This window comes from Naegleria fowleri (assembly GCF_008403515.1).
Source record: "Naegleria fowleri strain ATCC 30894 chromosome Unknown tig9, whole genome shotgun sequence".
NCBI lineage: Eukaryota > Heterolobosea > Eutetramitea > Acrasida > Naegleriidae > Naegleria > Naegleria fowleri.
The window spans coordinates 490,544-510,288 of record NW_025407941.1 but is presented as its reverse complement, the minus strand read 5'-3'; the positions used below and the strand labels follow the sequence as shown (position 1 = coordinate 510,288).

The 19,745-nt window shown below is 35.9% G+C and overlaps 11 protein-coding genes across 11 annotated transcripts in view; 6 read left to right on the top strand and 5 right to left on the bottom strand.

Annotated features, from left to right (window-relative positions):
* Positions 1-1,196, top strand: part of FDP41_011429 (uncharacterized protein) — a gene marked incomplete at both ends in the record, with an annotated part of 3,844 nt that extends 2,648 nt beyond the window's left edge. Inside the window, one exon of the mRNA XM_044701836.1 lies at positions 106-1,196. Coding sequence (XP_044567212.1) covers positions 106-1,196 — 1,091 coding nt within the window. The remainder of the gene's footprint in view (positions 1-105) is intronic.
* A 67-nt stretch (positions 1,197-1,263) lies between these two features.
* On the bottom strand, positions 1,264-3,183 carry FDP41_011428 (uncharacterized protein; the record flags this gene model as incomplete). Its single annotated transcript, XM_044701835.1, has 3 exons — positions 1,264-1,885; positions 1,975-2,343; positions 2,399-3,183. The coding sequence occupies 3 exons, from the start codon at positions 3,181-3,183 to the stop codon at positions 1,264-1,266; spliced, it is 1,776 nt and encodes a 591-aa protein (XP_044567211.1).
* A 177-nt stretch (positions 3,184-3,360) lies between these two features.
* FDP41_011427 (uncharacterized protein) lies at positions 3,361-4,470 on the bottom strand (the record flags this gene model as incomplete). The annotated part of the gene is made up of 1 exon (XM_044701834.1): positions 3,361-4,470. One exon carries the CDS (start codon positions 4,468-4,470, stop codon positions 3,361-3,363), a length of 1,110 nt encoding a protein of 369 aa, XP_044567210.1.
* Positions 4,471-4,577: 107 nt separating this feature from the next.
* Positions 4,578-6,455, top strand: FDP41_011426 (uncharacterized protein; the record flags this gene model as incomplete). The annotated part of the gene is made up of 1 exon (XM_044701833.1): positions 4,578-6,455. The coding sequence occupies one exon, from the start codon at positions 4,578-4,580 to the stop codon at positions 6,453-6,455; it is 1,878 nt and encodes a 625-aa protein (XP_044567209.1).
* A 178-nt stretch (positions 6,456-6,633) lies between these two features.
* FDP41_011425 (uncharacterized protein) lies at positions 6,634-8,703 on the top strand (the record flags this gene model as incomplete). The annotated part of the gene is made up of 3 exons (XM_044701832.1): positions 6,634-6,793; positions 6,888-6,906; positions 7,023-8,703. 3 exons carry the CDS (start codon positions 6,634-6,636, stop codon positions 8,701-8,703), a joined length of 1,860 nt encoding a protein of 619 aa, XP_044567208.1.
* A 558-nt stretch (positions 8,704-9,261) lies between these two features.
* FDP41_011424 (uncharacterized protein) lies at positions 9,262-11,648 on the top strand (the record flags this gene model as incomplete). Its single annotated transcript, XM_044701831.1, has 3 exons — positions 9,262-10,862; positions 11,001-11,371; positions 11,428-11,648. The coding sequence occupies 3 exons, from the start codon at positions 9,262-9,264 to the stop codon at positions 11,646-11,648; spliced, it is 2,193 nt and encodes a 730-aa protein (XP_044567207.1).
* A 464-nt stretch (positions 11,649-12,112) lies between these two features.
* Positions 12,113-12,964, top strand: FDP41_011423 (uncharacterized protein; the record flags this gene model as incomplete). The annotated part of the gene is made up of 1 exon (XM_044701830.1): positions 12,113-12,964. One exon carries the CDS (start codon positions 12,113-12,115, stop codon positions 12,962-12,964), a length of 852 nt encoding a protein of 283 aa, XP_044567206.1.
* Positions 12,965-13,157: 193 nt separating this feature from the next.
* Positions 13,158-15,206, bottom strand: FDP41_011422 (uncharacterized protein; the record flags this gene model as incomplete). Its single annotated transcript, XM_044701829.1, has 3 exons — positions 13,158-13,608; positions 13,868-15,031; positions 15,184-15,206. The coding sequence occupies 3 exons, from the start codon at positions 15,204-15,206 to the stop codon at positions 13,158-13,160; spliced, it is 1,638 nt and encodes a 545-aa protein (XP_044567205.1).
* Positions 15,207-15,467: 261 nt separating this feature from the next.
* On the bottom strand, positions 15,468-16,931 carry FDP41_011421 (uncharacterized protein; the record flags this gene model as incomplete). Its single annotated transcript, XM_044701828.1, has 1 exon — positions 15,468-16,931. The coding sequence occupies one exon, from the start codon at positions 16,929-16,931 to the stop codon at positions 15,468-15,470; it is 1,464 nt and encodes a 487-aa protein (XP_044567204.1).
* Positions 16,932-17,003: 72 nt separating this feature from the next.
* FDP41_011420 (uncharacterized protein) lies at positions 17,004-17,970 on the top strand (the record flags this gene model as incomplete). The annotated part of the gene is made up of 2 exons (XM_044701827.1): positions 17,004-17,061; positions 17,105-17,970. 2 exons carry the CDS (start codon positions 17,004-17,006, stop codon positions 17,968-17,970), a joined length of 924 nt encoding a protein of 307 aa, XP_044567203.1.
* Positions 17,971-18,080: 110 nt separating this feature from the next.
* Positions 18,081-19,667, bottom strand: FDP41_011419 (uncharacterized protein; the record flags this gene model as incomplete). Its single annotated transcript, XM_044701825.1, has 3 exons — positions 18,081-18,600; positions 18,657-19,097; positions 19,354-19,667. 3 exons carry the CDS (start codon positions 19,665-19,667, stop codon positions 18,081-18,083), a joined length of 1,275 nt encoding a protein of 424 aa, XP_044567202.1.
* Between the last annotated feature and the right edge of the window lie 78 nt (positions 19,668-19,745).

The window sequence follows — 19,745 nt, the reverse complement described above, 5'->3', positions numbered from 1 at the left end:
CATCATCATCATTGGAAAGTAGTTCAATTGAAAATCATCATCATGAGGAAATGACAAGGAATGCATTATTGCCATCACTTCCACCTTCATCACTACCATTACTAGCACCACTAGCACCTTCATTACTCTCACAACCCTCTCAAGCTGACTCAATGACCACCACTAGCATGACCACCCTCATGCCACTTCCAGATCATACTCTCAACAAGATGGATATAGGACATGGATGTGAAGATGGATTCACTTCTTCTCAGACAATCACTACTGCAACACCCACTCACATCAATCAAAGAATTACCATTCCACCAATAAGACTTTTAAAGAATGTAAAACAACACCAATTACTCTTACAAGAGAATATCATGAAAGATGATGAAGAAGATGTCATTAATTATCATGAAATTTTTGTCAAACTCATAACAATTGAAAATGATTCAAAAATTAAGGTTCAATTAGAATCAAATCCTAATTTTGATCAAAATCAAGCAGAAAAGAGAAGAGAATGGTGTAAATTATTAGAAAATAATTTCAAAAATATTGGAACTACAACTTCACAGCATATTATTTCTCAAATTTATGGCAACAACTCTAAAAGAATGAACAAGACTTCAACAGGATATTCATCATTTATGGATCTAAGTTTACCTGTATTTACTACTCACAAAGAATTAATTATTTATAGAGATGAAATTCCAGAGATAGATTTTATTCCAAAATCCTTATTTGAACTTAAATTTAAAGATATTTATTTATATGAACAAAGACATTCATTGAGAATAGAAAATATCAAAACTCCAATTACACATTTACAAATCCATATGGTTAGAGAAGAGAGTCAATTCATGGATGAAGATATTGATGGATTTTGCAACACCATTAGAATTAATATCAAGTGTAGTATGACAGAGCCAGAAAGAGTTCAATTTTATTCTCTTTTCGATAAGGTATCAGAGGCAAGATCTATTTGTAAAAATAGCAAGTTATTATTTGCTCATCCACAACCTCATACATTATTTGAACTCTGTGAGAAGTTTGGATTTATTGTCGATGATGTCTTTGATTGGTTTGTTGAAGGCTTCTATTTTAAGAGACGAATTGGAAGAAATCCAAACCTCGTTTCATCCAATGCGAAATATTTGATTTTGGATTTGGTGTACTTGCATGATTGCACCGAATTGGAAATAAATTCGCAATAATTAATTAACAACAACAACAAGGAACAATTTTGTTATTCATGTTGCAAATAATTTCATGAAACCAAAATTACAACGTATCCTCGTAATCCAATGAAAAAGAATCACAAGAATCAGAACGGAACATGAGATTGATTGGCTCCATCGATTGTGTGTTGGTTGCGAGGTTTTCTTTCAGGTCTTTCATGGTTATTGTAGCATTTCCACTCGTGTTAGATGCTATGGGTGGAGTACCATGATTCTGTTTCTTGACAATGGATGGATCGGTGTAGTCAAGATCTTGAGCAACACTCTCCTGCAACCGTTGTTGTCTTGCTGTTCGTAATAACTTTTCTCGTAATGAATTCGAATTTTCCTCTTCATCAAGAGGAGATGCCTCCATCTCTAAATTGTCACATCCTTGAGAGGTTGTCGTTTGTTGAAGATTGTTTTTGGATGATTTCCTCGAAATTCCTTGGGTATAGCCATCCATAGAACTGTTGTTGTCTTCGGTGAATGATTCCTTCGAGGTGTTACCATCTGATTTTTCTTCCTTCTTTTCCAACTTTACCTCGTCTTTTTCTCTCTCAAGGTTTATTAGGGCAATTTCTCTGGTCAACTCTCTTTCTTTCAAAATCGTTTTTGTGAGTTCACTTTCAAGTTCAAATAATCTGTCTCTTTCTTTCAATTCTTTTGTATCACTTTCCATTGTTCTGAAATGTTTAAAAATAATAATAATTATTAAGGATACACAGAATGTTGTTGGAAAAGAAGCATATTCTCAATGATCTGAAAAACTTACTCCTTGTCTTGACTAAATAATCTCGATTTAGCAGATGTAGTCTCTGGACGATATGATTTAGGTGACGTATTATTTCTCTTTAGTGAGGTTAAGCTTTGGATTGAAGACCTTGAAGTGTTTTGTGTTTTTTCTTTCTTGTTCAATAAATTTCTCAACTCTGGTTTGACATTTGACACAATTTCAGATTGTAATTGTGTAAGTCTTTCAATCTCAGTTTTGTATCTTTGAGAATCACTCTTCTGTTTCTTGAGTTCACTCTTCAATTGAGCATTTTCTTTTTGCAATAATTTGAATTCCTTTTCAATTTGTGACAAGTTATTTTGTGCATTGGTGTATAATATGACGAGCTCATCATAATGTTGCTTCTCTCTTGAATTAATGTTCCATACATTCATTCGTTTGCTTTTTCAATTTGGATACTTACTGTGTTTTGTCAGCGATAAGAGCATCCTTGTCATAGGCATCCTTAATAACTCGTAATAATTTTCCAAATGGACAAACTTTAATGATTTCCTCAAAAGTATCAGAATATAATTGTTTGTATCTTTGTCTTAAAACAAATTCATTTTCTTCTATTTCTTTCAATCGTTCAACATTTTCTAAAAGATGTACTTCCATTTCCACTGAAAGTGCTTTCATTTTCCCACTACTCAATGTAGTCGCATTTAGTGGATTAGAAGTTGTTGTTGTTGTAGATTTGGATTCAGAAAACGTTTTAACAAATCTCTTATAGTCAACAAAATTGGGAGAGAGTGTTGGTGTTCTTCTTCCTGAACTTGTTTTCTGTGCTGAGGTGGTTGTTGGCCCCCATTGATTTTTGCTCTCACTTTGTGCTTCAGTAAAAGAAACTTTCTTTTCATATCCTGGCTGTCGTGTTGGTGCTGTACGGGGTCGTTTTTCGGAGGAGGATGAGGATTTACAAGTTGTACCGAATGTACTACTACCACCACCTGATGTAAATGATTGTACAGAGTTTCTTCCATAATTTGCCACTTTAAGAGATATTCCAAATGATGATGCCGATTCTGATCTTGTAATAGGCTTGATTTGCTCAATAGAAAGTTTTTTGTTTCGGAACTTGTCCACTCTGTTATTTGGAGTTGTTTTTGAAGATGTAATGGGTGGTATTATTTCATGGTTGATATGAGTGGATAAGGTATATCTTCCATGCTGAGGCGATGAAAGATCCCACTCTGAGCTGTCCGCCATGGCCATGAAAAGATCTTGAATGGTGTTTTTTCTTCGTCGTTATTAATAAATATTAAAAATTTTTTTCCAAGTACGATTGTCAAAGACTTGGCGCCAAAAATTATCAGAATTTCACCTCTAGCCTCATCGCGATGGTAATAATACCCGACTCGACATGTAGTCTGAACTCTAACTATACTAGTCAAACCAAATATGTTGAGCTTTTTGATTGAAAATTTCTTCTAATTGTTTCAATTCTTGTTTGACATTGGAAATTTCTAGTTTGACTTGATGTACATCGGGTGGCAAGTGATGATACTTTTCAATGATAGCAAGTTTAGGGGTCATCTCTTTCTTTAAATTCTGTATCTTGTGGTACATTTCAATCAAGAAGGATTGAGAAATGTCCATATCGTTTGCAATTGATAGAGATTCATCAAGTTCTTGTTGTAATTGAGTGATTTGAAATTGATATTCTTGAGATTTTCTCTTCAAGTACTCAATAGTTGATAAACGTTCTTGTAGACTATCTTCATGTTCTCGTTGTTGAATTTCTTGATTAAATTGTTGATAAATTTCATTGAGGTATTGTGTTTTTTGAATGTGTTCAATAGATTTTTTGGATAAATCTTGAATGGTATGCTTCAACTCGTTTGATTCTTGTAATGTTTGTAAATGTTCATTCGATAAATCGTAGAGAGCATCCATGAAACATGATTGAGAAGGTTTTTTGAGTTGGAGTAGGGATGCCAATTCAGCTAACCTGTTGATGATCGTAGAGTCGTTGAGTTGTTGTTGTTGTTGTGGTGGTGGTGGTGGTGAAGAAGAAGAAGGTTTTTGATCGCTCCTCTTGGATTGGAAATTACATGGACGATCATGTTGGTGGCTTGAAAAAATATCACTCGTATTCCGAGAGTGATGATGATGAGAGTGAAGGCTATTATTCGGAACACCAAAATCTTCGGATTGACATGATGAGGATGACAAATGCAATGATTTGAGAAGATATTCCATCCTTTTGCTTTCCGATTGATATTCCACAATTTTTTGTTTGTAATGATTCATCAGAGTGTTGGATTGGAGAGATTGCTTGCGGCTATAGAGTACTAGTTGATAGAGCAAATGGATGGTTACTTCATTCTTTTCAAATGGAGGAATATCTTGTTGAAGTAAATCATAGGTAAGCCATTCATTCACAATACTTAATTTTTCACTCAGAGATGGTTGTACCGATGATGGTGAGTGAAAAAGTTGTTCAGTGTTCTTATTGTTGGCTGTTGTTGAGTCATCATGATTTCGGAGGGACATTTTTGTTGAAATGCACAAATTGTTGTTGAACGCAACTGAAATTGGCGGGTAATGTTGTGGCGCCATTTTCCTTTACAAAAAAAAAACAAATTCATTCATCTACCAACATGTCTTCCTCTCAAGCTTCTCAATTGTATCTGGATACCGTGATTGGGTTTAATGGGTTAGTCCCAGATGGTCTTCAGTTACATCCGAATCAGAAGCACATTATATATCCCCTGGGATCAACAGTTGTTATTAAAGAATATGCTAACCTTGGAGTTGATGAATTCCTAGCTGGTCATTCGGGACCAATCAGTTGTATAGCAGTTTCTAAATCTGGTCAATATATTGCCACTGGTCAATCCACCCATATGGGATTCAAAGCAGATATCATTGTTTGGGATTTTGAAGAAAGAAAATTGATGCATCGATTAAATTTGCACCATGCCAAGGTAGAATGCCTTGCCTTTAGCGACGACGAAGAGTTACTTGTCAGCGTAGGAGGAAAGGATGACAATTGTATTACTGTCTGGAATGTTCAGAGCGGAAAGCCAATCTGTGGTACCAACACAACTGCTCTCGGTACTTGTGTCCAGTTCTTCCATAATGACAGAAGCACTTTTATGATGGCTGGCAAACAAATGTGTAGAGTTTACACCATTGATTTTGTTAATAAGAGATTAGATTTTGTAGACTGTAATTTAGGCCAAATCAAGAGAATTTTCACGAGTCTGTTAATTGATCTAGATGATAGTTATGCCTACGTTGGAACTACATCAGGAGATATTCTATGCATTCAACTAAAGGGACCTAAAAATTATAAGTTTTTAGGACCAAAGGACAAGATCATGCAAGGAGTTCTCAGTTTGTGCTTTTCACCCTCAGGTAAATCTATTTTTGTTGGAGGTGGTGATGGTAGTGTCACAGTTGTGAATAAGGATAATTTACTCAAGGTTACTTCAACTCTTTTAATGGGAGGAGTCACTTCAATTTGTTGCAAGGAAAGCGACAACTCTTTCATTTGTGGCACAAACCAATCGGTCATTTATTCTATGAAAGGATCCGGAAAGCTTGAAGCCAGCTTGATTGCAACCTGTCATAACCACAGAATCAATGATGTATGCTACCCAAGAGAAGCAAGCGAAATCATTGCCACATGTTCTATCAACGATATTAGAGTTTGGAATATACAAAAATCAAAAGAGTTATTAAGAATTCAAGTCCCTAATCTCGAATGCAATTGTATCACATTTAGTCCAACAGGAAATGCCATCATTAGTGGTTGGAGTGATGGTAAAATTAGAGCTTTTGGCCCTCAAAGTGGAAAACTTCTTTACGTCATTAATGATGCTCATAAAATTTTAGGACAAAAGAAGGTTTCGGGAAGACTGGTGGGAGTGACTGCCATTGCCATGAGTCATGACTCTCAAAGAATTGTCAGTGGAGGAAGTGATGGTCAAGTTAGAGTATGGCAAATCACAAAAACATCACAAATTTTGGTAGCTTCAATGAACGAACACAAAGCCACTGTAAATGCCATTCAAATCAAAAAAGATGATTCAGAATGTATTAGTGCCAGTGATGACGGAACATGTATTGTATGGAATTTGGATAAGTTTGTAAGAGCAAACATTATTTATGCTCAAACGTATTTTAGACAAATATGCTATCTCAATGACGAATCTCAGATGTTGACTTGCGGATCAGACAAACAAGTGACCTATTGGGATGCCTATGATTGCACAGCGATTAGAGAATTGAGAGAAGCAGAGGAAGATGAAATTAACACACTTGATATTGATCCAGATGGTCAATACTTTGTTTCAGCAGGCAAACACAAATCAGTGAATGTTTGGCACTATGATCATGGGGAAATCATCCAACAAGGCTTTGGACATGCCGACAATGTCACCAAAGTGAAATTCAGCCCTTGTGGAAGGTTTATATGTAGCGTTGGAGAGGAGGGAGGTATTTTCATTTGGAGGCCATTCTATCATCCTTAATAAAAACGAGTCGTATTCGACAGGCTAGTACTAGGATAACTAGTATTGCACTTGGTGTGGTATTTAGTTTTTGAAAGCAAGGCCTCACATGATGATTTTTCAAAAACAATTAATTTAGAATGAAAACTGCAAACAACACTTTGCGGAGATTTGGTGGCAAAAAATTTATTCCTAAAAAATGACCGATACTGATAGCTCCGTCAACAACACTCAACCACCACCACACTCCCCTCACGAAGAAGAACATGGGGATTCAAGTAGTGATGAGAAAACAAGGAAACGTTCAATATCTAAAAAAGCTTGCGAACATTGCAAAAAAAGCCATGCTTGTTGTGAAGGTTTGTTATTGCAAAACCATTGGATGCCATTCCGACCACTATCATCATTTGACTATTAATTATACAAATATGGTATTTTACTGGAATTCATCAGATAAGAGACCATGCAAACGGTAAGATTTTTCATAACTTTCTTACACCATTGTAAACGATCAATTTCTTGCAGATGGTAAGTGGTGAACATAACATTTTAGTATCACAACGAATGGCACAACAACAACACCAACAGTACATCACTTGGTTTGGAATGTTATGACTTGCCCAGCAAGAAGAGAGGACGAAAACGAAAATTCGTACAGCAGCCACCAACATCAACAACAGTCTCCACTGCTCAATCACAACAACAGTCAGTACTAATTCTTCCTTCTCATCAGCCAACACCTCATGTCCGTATTCAACCAAAAACAACTCACAAGAAGCCTACCTCAGCCACGAATCATCATATCCTATCCTCTTTTAATTACAAACCAATTGCTCCAAGCAACATGGAAAAACGCACCTTGTTGGCCAATCATAAGCCTTCTTCTATTCATCCGCCACACACCACATCTCTTGTTCATCCACCACTACGATCAATTTCTGCGACTAGTGCTGTTTCTATCACTCCTTCCAACAGCATTTATCATTGTCCAGTTGCTAGTTTTATAGCGTGCCCTGGTGGTATGCAACAACCAAAAGTAACATCCACCCAGCCCATACAAAGCCTTCTTCATTCAAGAGGATGTCCATTTCATCAACAACAACAACAACAACCAACAAGTAGGCCATCAATGGTTGTTTCATCTTTACAAGCGCATCCAATTCCAACAATGATCAATTCGGAACAGCAACAAGAACCATCGAAATGCCCATTTAATCACACCTCATCACATGTTAGCAATTTTACTTCCGCTTTCAAACGAACCAAGATGTCTTTTGAACAACCTCCTCTTGACAATCATTTGAGACTTGCTCCATTAAATCCTCAAATAGATAACAAAAACACTGAAGAATCAACAAGAGGTTCAAAAATTGCTCTTCTTCGAAAATGGCTTTCCACTTCAGAAATTAAACCCTCTCCCAATGCTGAGGATGGAAAAGCATATATCATTCACAAGTTAATGACAGATGATGATGTTAACTATCAGTTCTGGGCTCTTCTTGAAGAATACATTAATTATAGTTTAAAGCAAATTGAAAATGGTAAATCCATAGATGATTTTACGAGAACTAAGACAAATAAGGAGGCTATCGAGCAGTTAGAAAGTTTATACATTTCAATTGGATCTTCAAAATGTCCTTTCCTTATTCTCAGAAAAGAACAATCACAAAACAGTCCATTACCAACACCGCCTCCACAACTTGAATCTCTTCCATCCATCACAAACATTTCTCTTCCAAGTTTGAAATCTATCTTCAATCTCGATAACACTCAATCTTTTGAAAATTTACAACATAATCCATTTACGAAATGTCCTGTTGGTTATCACTCGATTTCTAATGAAATTCAAGACATGAACCGTGCACGAACTGGGATCTTACCTTCTGCTCATCATCCTGTAAATTCTGTAAATGACAATGGAGATTTCAGTGAAGCTTCTGAAATGTACATCAAAGGTATTTTAGATTTGTGTGGAACTTGCATTGCATTTTATTCACTGGATTTTGGTGGAAGACTTTTATTGTGGAATAAGAAGGCAAAACAAACTCTTGGATATGAGAATATACCCTATGGATTATTGAAGTGGGATGACTTGTTACACATTTCGTCAGAAAATAAGGCCTACCTTCCCTCTCCTTCTGACTTGGCATGTCTTCAATATCCATGCAATTTTATAATTTCACACGGTACATCCAAGCAACCCACACGGATTCAGTCTGATACTGCATGTTTTGTGAAAGATAGATTCTCAGCTGTTTCTTTTGAATAAAAATGACAATTGTATAGGTGCACATGCTACTATCCATCAAATCGGTCTGATAGAATTTGCTGGAATGGTTTCATGTGTGCATGACATCAAAAATTCCTTATATAGTTCTTATAAAAAGATCTCCAAAAGAAATCCATAGATAGGAGATAAAAAATGTCGAAATGTGTACCTTCTTCACCACCTGCGTGTTATTCCTTCCTTCTTTTCATCATGCTATCTGTGTTATTGACCTTGATGTTCCTCATCGTCGGAGGGTACGACTACTATTCCAACACGATCTTGTTGTGGACATCACCTTCAAGGATGACCACTCAAGATGTCGAAACAAGAAGAACACCATCATCGTGGTGGTCACTCGTGTCAAATATCTTTCACTCGATCCTTCACCTACCATCCATATTATTGATGAAGATGCATTTGATCATCACTTGCAATGAATCGTATCGAATCCACACACATTCAACATCATCTTCACCATCACCACTTTGGAAGAAAGGATATAAAATCTATCTTCCCTATCCACAACAAGAAGGTCAATTCAACCTCAACACTACCACCATGAACACCTCCACAACAACAAGAACACGTTCCTTGTATGCACTTCCCACTCGATCTCAACTCATTGCTCAATTAAAACAATTTCAACAACAACCTCACCACAAAAAGTCCAACCTCAACAATATTAACCTCAACAATATTAACCTTAACAGTATAAACCTTAACAACTCCAATCCATCTCAAGTGAACCTTAACAACTCCAATCCATCTCAAGTGAACCCCAACAATAGCAACATGTCAAACCCCAATCAACACCCACTTTTCGATGTCATTGTCATTGGTGGTGGTTGTGTTGGAAGTGGTATTGCACTTGAAGCTTCTCATTCTCTCAAAGTAGCACTCTTTGAAATGGAAGATTTTGGAAGTGGAACAAGTTCCAAATCCACTAAATTATTACATGGTGGTGTGCGTTATCTTCGTAAAGCATTGAATCAATTTGATCTTTCTCAATTCAAATTAGTGAAACAAGCTCTTCATGATCGATTTCAAATATTGAATCACATGGCACCACATTTAACCAATACTCTTCAAATCATTACACCTCTCTATGAATGGAGTGAATTCATTCCAACTTATTTCTTATTGAAATTATACGATTGGATGGCTTTTCCTCATCATTTGGCGCCAAGTTACTTGTTGAGTGCATCCCAAGCATTGGAATTCTTTCCCATGTTAAAACATGAACAATTGAAAGGTGCCATGGTGTATCATGATGGTCAATTTGATGATGCACGTTTGAATTTGGCATTGATTCAAACTGCTATACAACATGGAGTGGTGGCATTGAATCGATTCAAAGTCATTCGATTTTTATTCAATGATGAACATGGTGAGAATGATGAACATGTTCGACAACAAGATGACTCTCAGCAACAAGAACATGTTCGACAACAAGATGACTCTCAGCAACAAGAACATGATGATGAGCATGATGACTCTCAACACAATGGTCCATCATCTCTCATTAAAGGTGTAGTCGTGAGAGATGAATTAACACGAGAGGTTTATTCCATTCGATCCAAAGTAGTGATCAATGCTGCTGGTCACTTTGCAGATGAAATTCGACTCATGGAGAATGATCAGAATCATCATCACCATCAGAATCATCACCCTCTGAACACTCTGAACACTCTGAACAACAAGATATTAGAATTATCCATGGGTATTCATATTGTATTGGATGGTCAATTTTGTCCTCCATCCATGCATCAAGGTCTACTCATTCCAAAAACAAGAGATCATCGAGTGATCTTTTTATTACCCTATTTAAATCATACTCTTGTAGGAACTACTGATTCCAAACTAGTAGTAGATTCATTCAATAAGAATGGAATATCCAATCATGTACAACCTCGAGAAGAAGACATTCAATACTTGTTGGATCATGTGAATGAATATTTTAATGTGAAAGTGACACGACAAGATGTCAAGGCAGTGTGGGCTGGAATAAGACCATTGAGTCATTTACACAACAACAACCACAACCACAACAACAACAACAACCACAACCAACAACAACAACAACAACAATTTGTAAAAAAGAATATCAAATTGGATACTGCATCGATATCGAGAGAACATGCCATTTATACTTCTCCAAGGTAAGAAGAAGAACAAGACATTGGATGTGAATTTTTATATTGACACTGAATCTATTGACACACTTTTTAATGATGTTATCAAACGCACATTTTCAATTCAACACTCACTCGACATTCTCCAACAATGTTCTCACCAAGTGGTTTGTTCACCATTGTTGGAGGCAAATGGACCACTTTCCGATCCATGGCCATGGATATCATGCAACAAGTCATTCAACATGAATCCATCAGGAATTGTACTTTTAATACTTGTACTCATCCACACACTACTACTACTACTTGTACTACTACTACTACTACTTGTACGACTCATACTCTTCAATTGTATGGCTCTGAAGAATACAATTCCACCTTTGATCGTGTGTTGAATGAATTCATTAAAGAATTGGATATTTCTCAACATTTGAATCATGCCTATGGTGATCAAGGATATTTGGTACAAAAGATTGCTCTCGAAGAACAGTTATTGAAAAGACTTGATCCTCATTATCCCTATATTGAAGCTGAAGGTAAGTGTTGTGAATGTTGTGAATGTTGTGAATGTTCATATTTAATCACTCACTAGTGGTGTATAGCGTTCGATATGAATATGCCTTAAAAATCAGTGACATTATTCAACGAAGAACAAGATTATTCTTTATTGATACTAAAGTTTCAAAGCAAGTCATTCCTAGAGTATCTCAATTAATGGCAAAAGAACTTGGATGGAGTGAAGAAGAACGTTTAAAACAAGTGGAAGAATGTTTGAAAGAATTATTTCTTTCACAACAACAACAAGATAGTTAGAAAGATAGATATGGATCATAATAATAATAATAAGGAGGAGGAGTATACTGGAGGAGGAGGAGGAGAAATGGATCCACTTGAGAGCATCATGACCTAATGTGGCATCATGACCTACCTATTTAACGTTAACGTTGTGTTGGTTGGAAATGATAAAGTGAGTTGTAGATCATCATTACCATTTTGGTTTTCATTCAACAAATTAGACACACTTGGCAAAAATGATACTTTATAGATCTATTTTCTGAAATGTCATCTTGTCAGAGATTTTTAATTATGCGCAGGACAGGGTTTCCATTTGTGTCAAAAGAGTTTTGCCTCTCAGGTTGGTAGAAAAGATCATATTCTGAAAGATTGACTCGTTTCATCTCTTTGACTTGGTCAACAATTTTGAAACACTTTTGAACAGAATACAACACTTTAAAAATTAGCATCCTCACTCTTGTGGCATCTCTCAAATACCGTTGATGAATAGCACACCTCACCATTTTGTGGTTCATGACGATTCTCATCTTATGGTTCATATTGACCAAACAACAATTAACCAACATCATCACGGACATGACAACACTCTTCATCATCCATGTGGTGTTGTTATGGATCCAAGGATTCCCAATGGTCATCATGATATGCTGCGAGCGAGTAGTTGTCATGAAAAGTCCTTTCATCCTCCTAAGGCAACAACAACACTGAACACTTCTTCCAAAAAGAGAGAAAGAAGAGAATATTCAGAGGTGGTGAGGGTGGATTCATTCCATGTGGATCACAGCCAGAATGATCTCACCACCCACTCAAAACCCAAAAACAGAAAAGACGTATTGATCACTAATTCCAAGAGAGTTGTGTCAGGATCCCCTCGTTTGCCTGACATGGTAGTAGCATCTTCACCAATGACTACCATCACCTCAGGTACCAGAGCCACAATAAACTGGACTTGTATCAGATTCCACCATCCACCACCACCACCACCACCACCACCAAAAAACAGATGTTTCTCAACCATTTCACCCAATGGGTCCTCTAACCCAACAACAACCTTCATTTTCCAACCTTTCGATTTCAAAGGAGAACGTAAAGTCATTCGAAAAAGAACAAGCTCATCCATCACTAAGGAAGAAATGCTCTCCGTCTTACATTTATCTCAACATCAGGCATGTCAAGTCCTTGGTTGTAGTTTATCGACGGTGAAACGAAGATTCTATGACTTGAAGAATGAAATTGGACTTTGTAAATGGCCGAAGGATTACTTTACTTTGATCGATACGAAACTATTTGCCAAAATTTATCCTTTATCTTTACAATCAATTCATATTGAATGAACAAGAATAGAGATGCCAATATGTCTAAAAGAACACTCCTTCTCTTGCGAGTCTAGACACCACTACTACTACTATTCAACCTAATCCTACTAATAGACTACTACGAGATTCTAAATACCACAATAATGTATGTAAATAAATATTTCAACTAGTTACTAGTTGATCTGTCTTGTCTCATCCTCTGAAAGAAGTCTTATAACACAGTGGACTTACTCCACTCCAACATTTCAGAACTCATCGTGTTTAATCTATTCTCCTTAAATAATCTTTCAATTTCATTGTCAATTTGAGAAGGATGTATATGATTCAATCTCACTTTCGTAATGGATTGATCTTTTCTTGTTGTTGGAATTTGTTTGTGACTCACAAAATGTATCACTTTCAAATCGATGAGTGAGAGAAAGGATTGGAAAATAACTTGTTTGTCTAATTGAATTTGTGTCCTTCCTTCTGTGTAGACATGCTCTTGTCTAATGTTCGAAGATTGTGCTCCACCTGTGGCAAATTTCATATAAACATTGAATACTGTTTCAAAGTTAATATCGATGGAACAAGTTCTATTCGATGAATAGAGAGACTCCATTTTCTTGATGGCACATAGGAGAATGAGTTGACATTGATTGAGTCTTGGAATGAATGACAATCTGTTGATCATTAAAATTGTTCAAATGAATCAAAATTTTAAATAATGTCCAAAATCATTAGATCATCAAAAATCAATAAATCACCATTACAATATGATCCAACATGATCAATAGATCATCATATCATCAAAAACCAATAGATCATCATATATGGATGATGATAAAAGATTGCAAAAAAAAATATATAGGTGATGATGAACACACATCATAGATGTAAATGAACAAGTGTGATATTATGTTATATGTTTGTTTCACTTACTTGGAATTCAATCGATGATTCACCAATACATTAAATGCCTTAATAAATACGTTTGGAGTAAAAATTACACAATTCTCTGGTAATGGATATTGCTCAAGAGTAGGTTGAATTTGTTCAAAAATTTTCAATGCATAATTATAAATAAATTTACAACTACTTTGTATCACACATTCTTCAAATATTTGTACAACATCTGGATCTAGGAGACAATTTTGGAGTTGACGATTATACTCTTCAATAGAAGGATCACTGTCATTACATGAGAGTGATAAATAGTATTGCATAATTTGAGATACTTGAAGAGCATTTCTTGGTAAAAGTGTGTAAATTCTTCTTGATGAGAATCTACTTCTCACTCTTCGATCCATACATGTTCCAATAGAAGCATTGGTGGTAAGTCCTATAATTACAATACTCAGTCTATGTTCATGACATGTATCAGTGATAGTATAAAGCATTTTTCCAGCTTGTCGACATAAATTTTCAAAATGATCCAAAACGAAAATAATACTTTGGTTTGTGAAATCTTTTAAAGCATTTAAAAACTCAACATAGGTTGCTTGTTCATCAAAATGATCTTCTTGATCACAACATGAGAGTGTTTCAATGTTTGTATTAATTTGTTGTTCGAGTGCCAATGAATCCAATATGCATGACAATAATTGAGAATCTGAAGCAATATGAATTCCATTCACATAGATCGTTCTAAATGAATATTCTCCACTTTCTTTGAGCTTATTTAAAGTATATTTCACTAAATGTTTTTTTCCAGATTTTCCTGGACCAACAATCATGATCGAGTCATTTGAAAAAGTCTTGAAAGAATGTGAAAGAAACGATGATAACGCTTGATGAGCATCTTGTAAAAGAGATGGTAAATCATTTGATACACAATGAGTAATAGGATGAATATTTTGTGATATTTTGTTCAGGATTGGATTGAGAGATTCCTCTGGTGCGAAATTTGTCGAATCATCATGATGAGAAGAAAATGAGTTGGAGGATGATTTTTTCATTCTTTCAATTTTGGGAGAATTTGTTTGATGATCGGAAGGAGAAAGAGGCTTCATCATAGGGTTGGCATTCATGAAGGATGAATCATGGTTTTTAATGGATTCAGAATTTTGTTCCTCAATAAATTCATTTAATATTTGTTTCTTTCGTCTAGTTCATCAATAAGAAGAGTGTGAGAGGTACAAGAAGAGGTTGGTTCATTCCGAAATCCGTACGACAAGAGAGTATCATCAAATGGGTGATCAGTTCCGGAAGAGTTATTCAAAAATGAATTTTCAAGTTGAACCACTAAGTGCACTTACTCAATTTTGGAACGTTTTGGCATTTTTTTTAAAGGTCATTTTACGTGATGTATTCGAACACCACCACCAAAAGAACCACTTTTCTTCGCGATTCAATGGATTGGTCGCATCGGATGATCATTTCAATGGATTGTTGGCATGATGATCATCCCATACGGCACCACATGGGGTCATCAAATGTTCTTGTATCAATTAAATTGATAATGCATGTTTGTTTATTATTATAATATTAATGTTTGAAATGTATCTATCCATATATTTGAAGAGAAAGCTCTTGTGAATTTTTATTGACTCGGTTTTTTGATATGATAAAAGTAAATGTGGGCATCTTGTATGGCACTATCTTGTGGGAGCTGTAGTTTTCTACCCTTATTGTTGTGATCTTCAAGAAGATTCTTTTTACCTGCAAGTTTAACGCTAGACCAAGCTTCACCAGAGAAGAATCCTTCAATTCCTTCGAGAGGTGTCACACTGCAGAGCATAAATAGACCTCCAGGTTTAAGAACTCTAAATATTTCAGATTCATAAGCAGTAATATCCTCAATGGTTGATGAATCAAAAGACATGATACTATCAAATGTTCCCTTATCAAAAATAATATCAAAAGAATTATCTTCAAAGAATTTTTCCATGTCTTTAACATCGACTTGAGAAAATCCAATAACATCTGGGATATCAGCATATTGCTCTTTCATTAGACCAATCAAAACGTTACTGATATCAATAGAAGTGACAGAAAATCTTTGCTTATTAAAATGGTCACATAACTTCAACGTAACAGTAGATAGTCCGCAGCCAACGTCAAGTATCTTCAATGTTTCCTTTGTTGGAGCTGTCTTTAATTTTTGAATGGTCTCAGGAAGAAAGTTTTTAACTAAATCCCAGTCACAATACCACTCATCAACAAATCCGTGTTGTTGATAGTAATTATTCCAATATGTCAACTCTGCTGAATCTTCGAGGACATTAGATTCTTCAGAAATATCAAGAGCTAATTTTGCACTCTTTAGGTCTTTAGCTCTCATAATGTGTACAAAATTATCTGCAATGAGATATTGTTCTTCAACATTTTTACTCCTATCCTTAAATTCCTTTTTGACATACTCTTTCATGGAATGTCTGTCTTCTGGTGTTAAATAGGTTTGTTTTTCTATGAGTCTCAAAATTGTTTTATAATAGAATGGAGCCTTTAATTTCTCCAAAGCCGATTCATCATGCTCTCCTTCAACGATTGATTTACTTCCCAATACTGGTGACGAGATGGTGCTCCTTTTCTTGACAGGGCTTAGAGTTTCTTTGAATTTTTCAATTTCATCAGGAGAAAGATCACTCAAATTTCTAGAATCAAGAAATTGGCTCAAGGGGTTGTAGGTGGGATTATTTTTTGGAGTTTGATGGTTGGAAGGAGGAGGAGAGGAGGTGCTGGTGTTGGGAGAGGAAGGTGATGCCATCATTTGTTTTACTTCCTTCTCTGAAACTGATTGAATTTGCTTTTTTGAATCCTTTGCTCTTGAAGAACTCTTTCCGAAGAGTCTTTCAATTTTGCTCAACTTCTTTTCGAGTTTTTCTTGTGGAGTTGAATTTTGATTGACTCCGATGGCTTGATTCTGCCCCTTTGATGATGTAGTATTATTTGCTGAGTTCAATCGGGTCCAAGTAGAGAATAATCGCTGATCGATGTGTGCACCCTCTGAGAACAGAGAAATATTAGATGAAGACAGTAATTTCTTCACAAGTCCTCGTTTCATTTTTTTATAAGAATTATCTTTTCAATTTTGTAATTTTGAGCAAAAAGCCTTTTAGAAATGTTTTCAAACAAAATGCCAAAACATCCAACACACTCTACAAGACGACAACGCGAAGGTGTTCCATACAAATGTAAGTCTTAATCTTCATTGGACTTGAAATGAGGCCACGGAAGGCTGTCGCAGAGGCAAGTCCAAAAAGAAAATTTACGTTCATTCGGCTTCGGATCAAGAAGAGATTGATACGGTCGTTTCTAAAGCTCTCGAACTCGGAGCAACGATTGAAGAAGAACCAGAGAACGCAAGTCTAATAGTTTCAAGTTCAAGAAACAACAGTTTCCCTTCAGACATACCTCTTGTTTTTCCATCTTATGTACATCAATCTTATTCATCGGGAAGCTGGTTGGCAGTGGAAAAGTTTTTAATCCAAAAAGTTGGTTTTTCCTCCAATCAAGAAGTTGTCCTTCCATCAAAGGCTTGTACAAAGAACAAAAAGAATTTTTCAAGAGAGGAGCTTGTTGAGTTAGTTGGTTATATCAAGGAACATGTGGTAGACTTTACCAAATGTCCTCCTCTAGCCACGTTTGAGCAATACTGTCTGGATACAAATGCTCCAAGGTCTGCAGACAGTTATAAACGAAAGTATCAAAGCTTGTTGAGACGAAACGAGCTGACAAGTTATTTGAAAACATCAAATGATCCTTCTTTGGAGCAACCTTCTGATGCACCTAATGTCAACAACAGCTCAAATCCAATGAATGATGATACTGTAATTACTACCTTACCTGAGGCAGAGATGACCTCACCTCAACAAGACACTTCTTTCCTTCTTTCCTCTTCTCCCTTTGAATCTCAAACACTACCGGAAGAAGATAATTTCGAAACAAATAGACAACCACGAGTATCCTTTCCAATGGAAGTTGTACAACCCCTCAGTCCTACTCTTATGGAAATGAGAAGATCTCTTACACGATGTCACGTTTTTGGGTACATGTGTGAGATTTTAGATCTTCCAATTCCCATATCATCTTCCAAACAATAACAGCCAATTTTCTGGTCAACGATAATTGAACATTACATAAATCAATTTTGTATTAAACGAGTGGTGTAAATTACAACAATACTGTACATACAATGTTGTAAAATACAACACTAATAGTTCGATATAATTCTTTCTCCATTATTATTCATCATATAACCTGCTTCAGTATATGTAAAGCCCTCAAATTCTCGTTGGAGCTTGTCATCCAGAACACCATTTTGACAAACACTGTCAACTGGTGCTTGCTTTGTGAATTCGTCATCAAAATAGCTAGTATCTTCGTCGCTCTTTACATTTGGTTTGTATCTTGGTTTATATCTTCTGTAATAAACATCTTCCCAATTAATATCACTAAACCATGGGTGATTTCTAATCTCATCACTTCCTGTTGGACCACTTCCCAATCTTCTTCGAGGATCACGCTCCAATAATCTTGCTAGTAAATCTTGACACTCTAAAGAAATAAATTCGTCTGGAAGGATCAACTCTCCATTGAGAATTCTATCATACATTTCTTGTACATTGTCACAATAGAATGGAGGTATACCCACAAGCATTTCGTAAATCAGAGTTCCATAAGACCACCAATCCACTGGTTTTCCATGTCCTTTTTGTAATAATACTTCAGGTCTATCGTTTTGAAATAATGATGATGAAATTTGCCACAAAAAAGTTTAAATACATACGCCAAGTATTCAGGTGTTCCACAAAAAGTATGAGTTCTATCTTGGTTCGAAAGGAATTTGGCAAGACCAAAATCGGTCAACATGACATGTCCATCTCTATCCATCAGCACGTTTTCTGGTTTCAAGTCACGAAAAACGACATTGTGTCTATGCAAGTGATCTAAAGATAGGAATAACTCCGCTGCATAAAGCTTTACAAGATCCTCTGGGAATCTCTTCAATTTCTTCAAATGGAAAAATAATTCTCCTCCATTAATAAAATCCATCACCATGTATAATTTTTCTGTTGTTTGGAAGGCATAAACCAGCCTTACAATAAATGGGTGTTCTACATATTGTAAAACAGCTCTTTCTGTCTTTATATGTTCCAGTTGATCACTCTCTTCAAGTCTCTTTTTGTTTAGAATTTTGATGGCATAAACTTTTTGTGTGTCTTTTTTTCTGTTGGAGAGATCAGTGGTGCGTTGCATAATGATGTACAACATGGTAGTCATAATGTTGTTACACATGTATGTATAGTCAGTGATTTGTCAGTGATTTAACCGTAAGACACACAGCGTTAGGAGGATAGAAGTAGTTGAGATCGATATGAGAGATAACCCGTGAAAGTACAAGTATATTTAGAAGAGACAGTCCAATGACGATAACAACAACAACAATAATTAAAGGGTTTGTCATTGATAATACTACTACTCACCTCACTTGCATCACTTTTGCAAAATTGCCTTGTCCGATAACTTTGAGTAATTCAAAATCATCCAACGTTACTTTGTGGGAATCACTACTGTAAATCATATTCGATTGACTATTTTGTTCAAATTGAAATCCGTTATTGTGATCGGTGTGTTGGTATGACATTTGATTTTGTGCCACTTGTTGATTCGAAAAACCTGAAGTGTTCATGGAGTGCATATGACCGTTCATATGTCCACCAGCACCACCATTCATACTATTTGCAGAGACATTGGTTGGACCTGGAGCTCCGTTGAGCCTCTTGTTGTTCTGACCCATGATGATGATTTGTAGCTTTGGAGATGTTGTTGATACGGAAGAAGAGTCTTTCCAAATTATATGTGTTCTGTTATACGT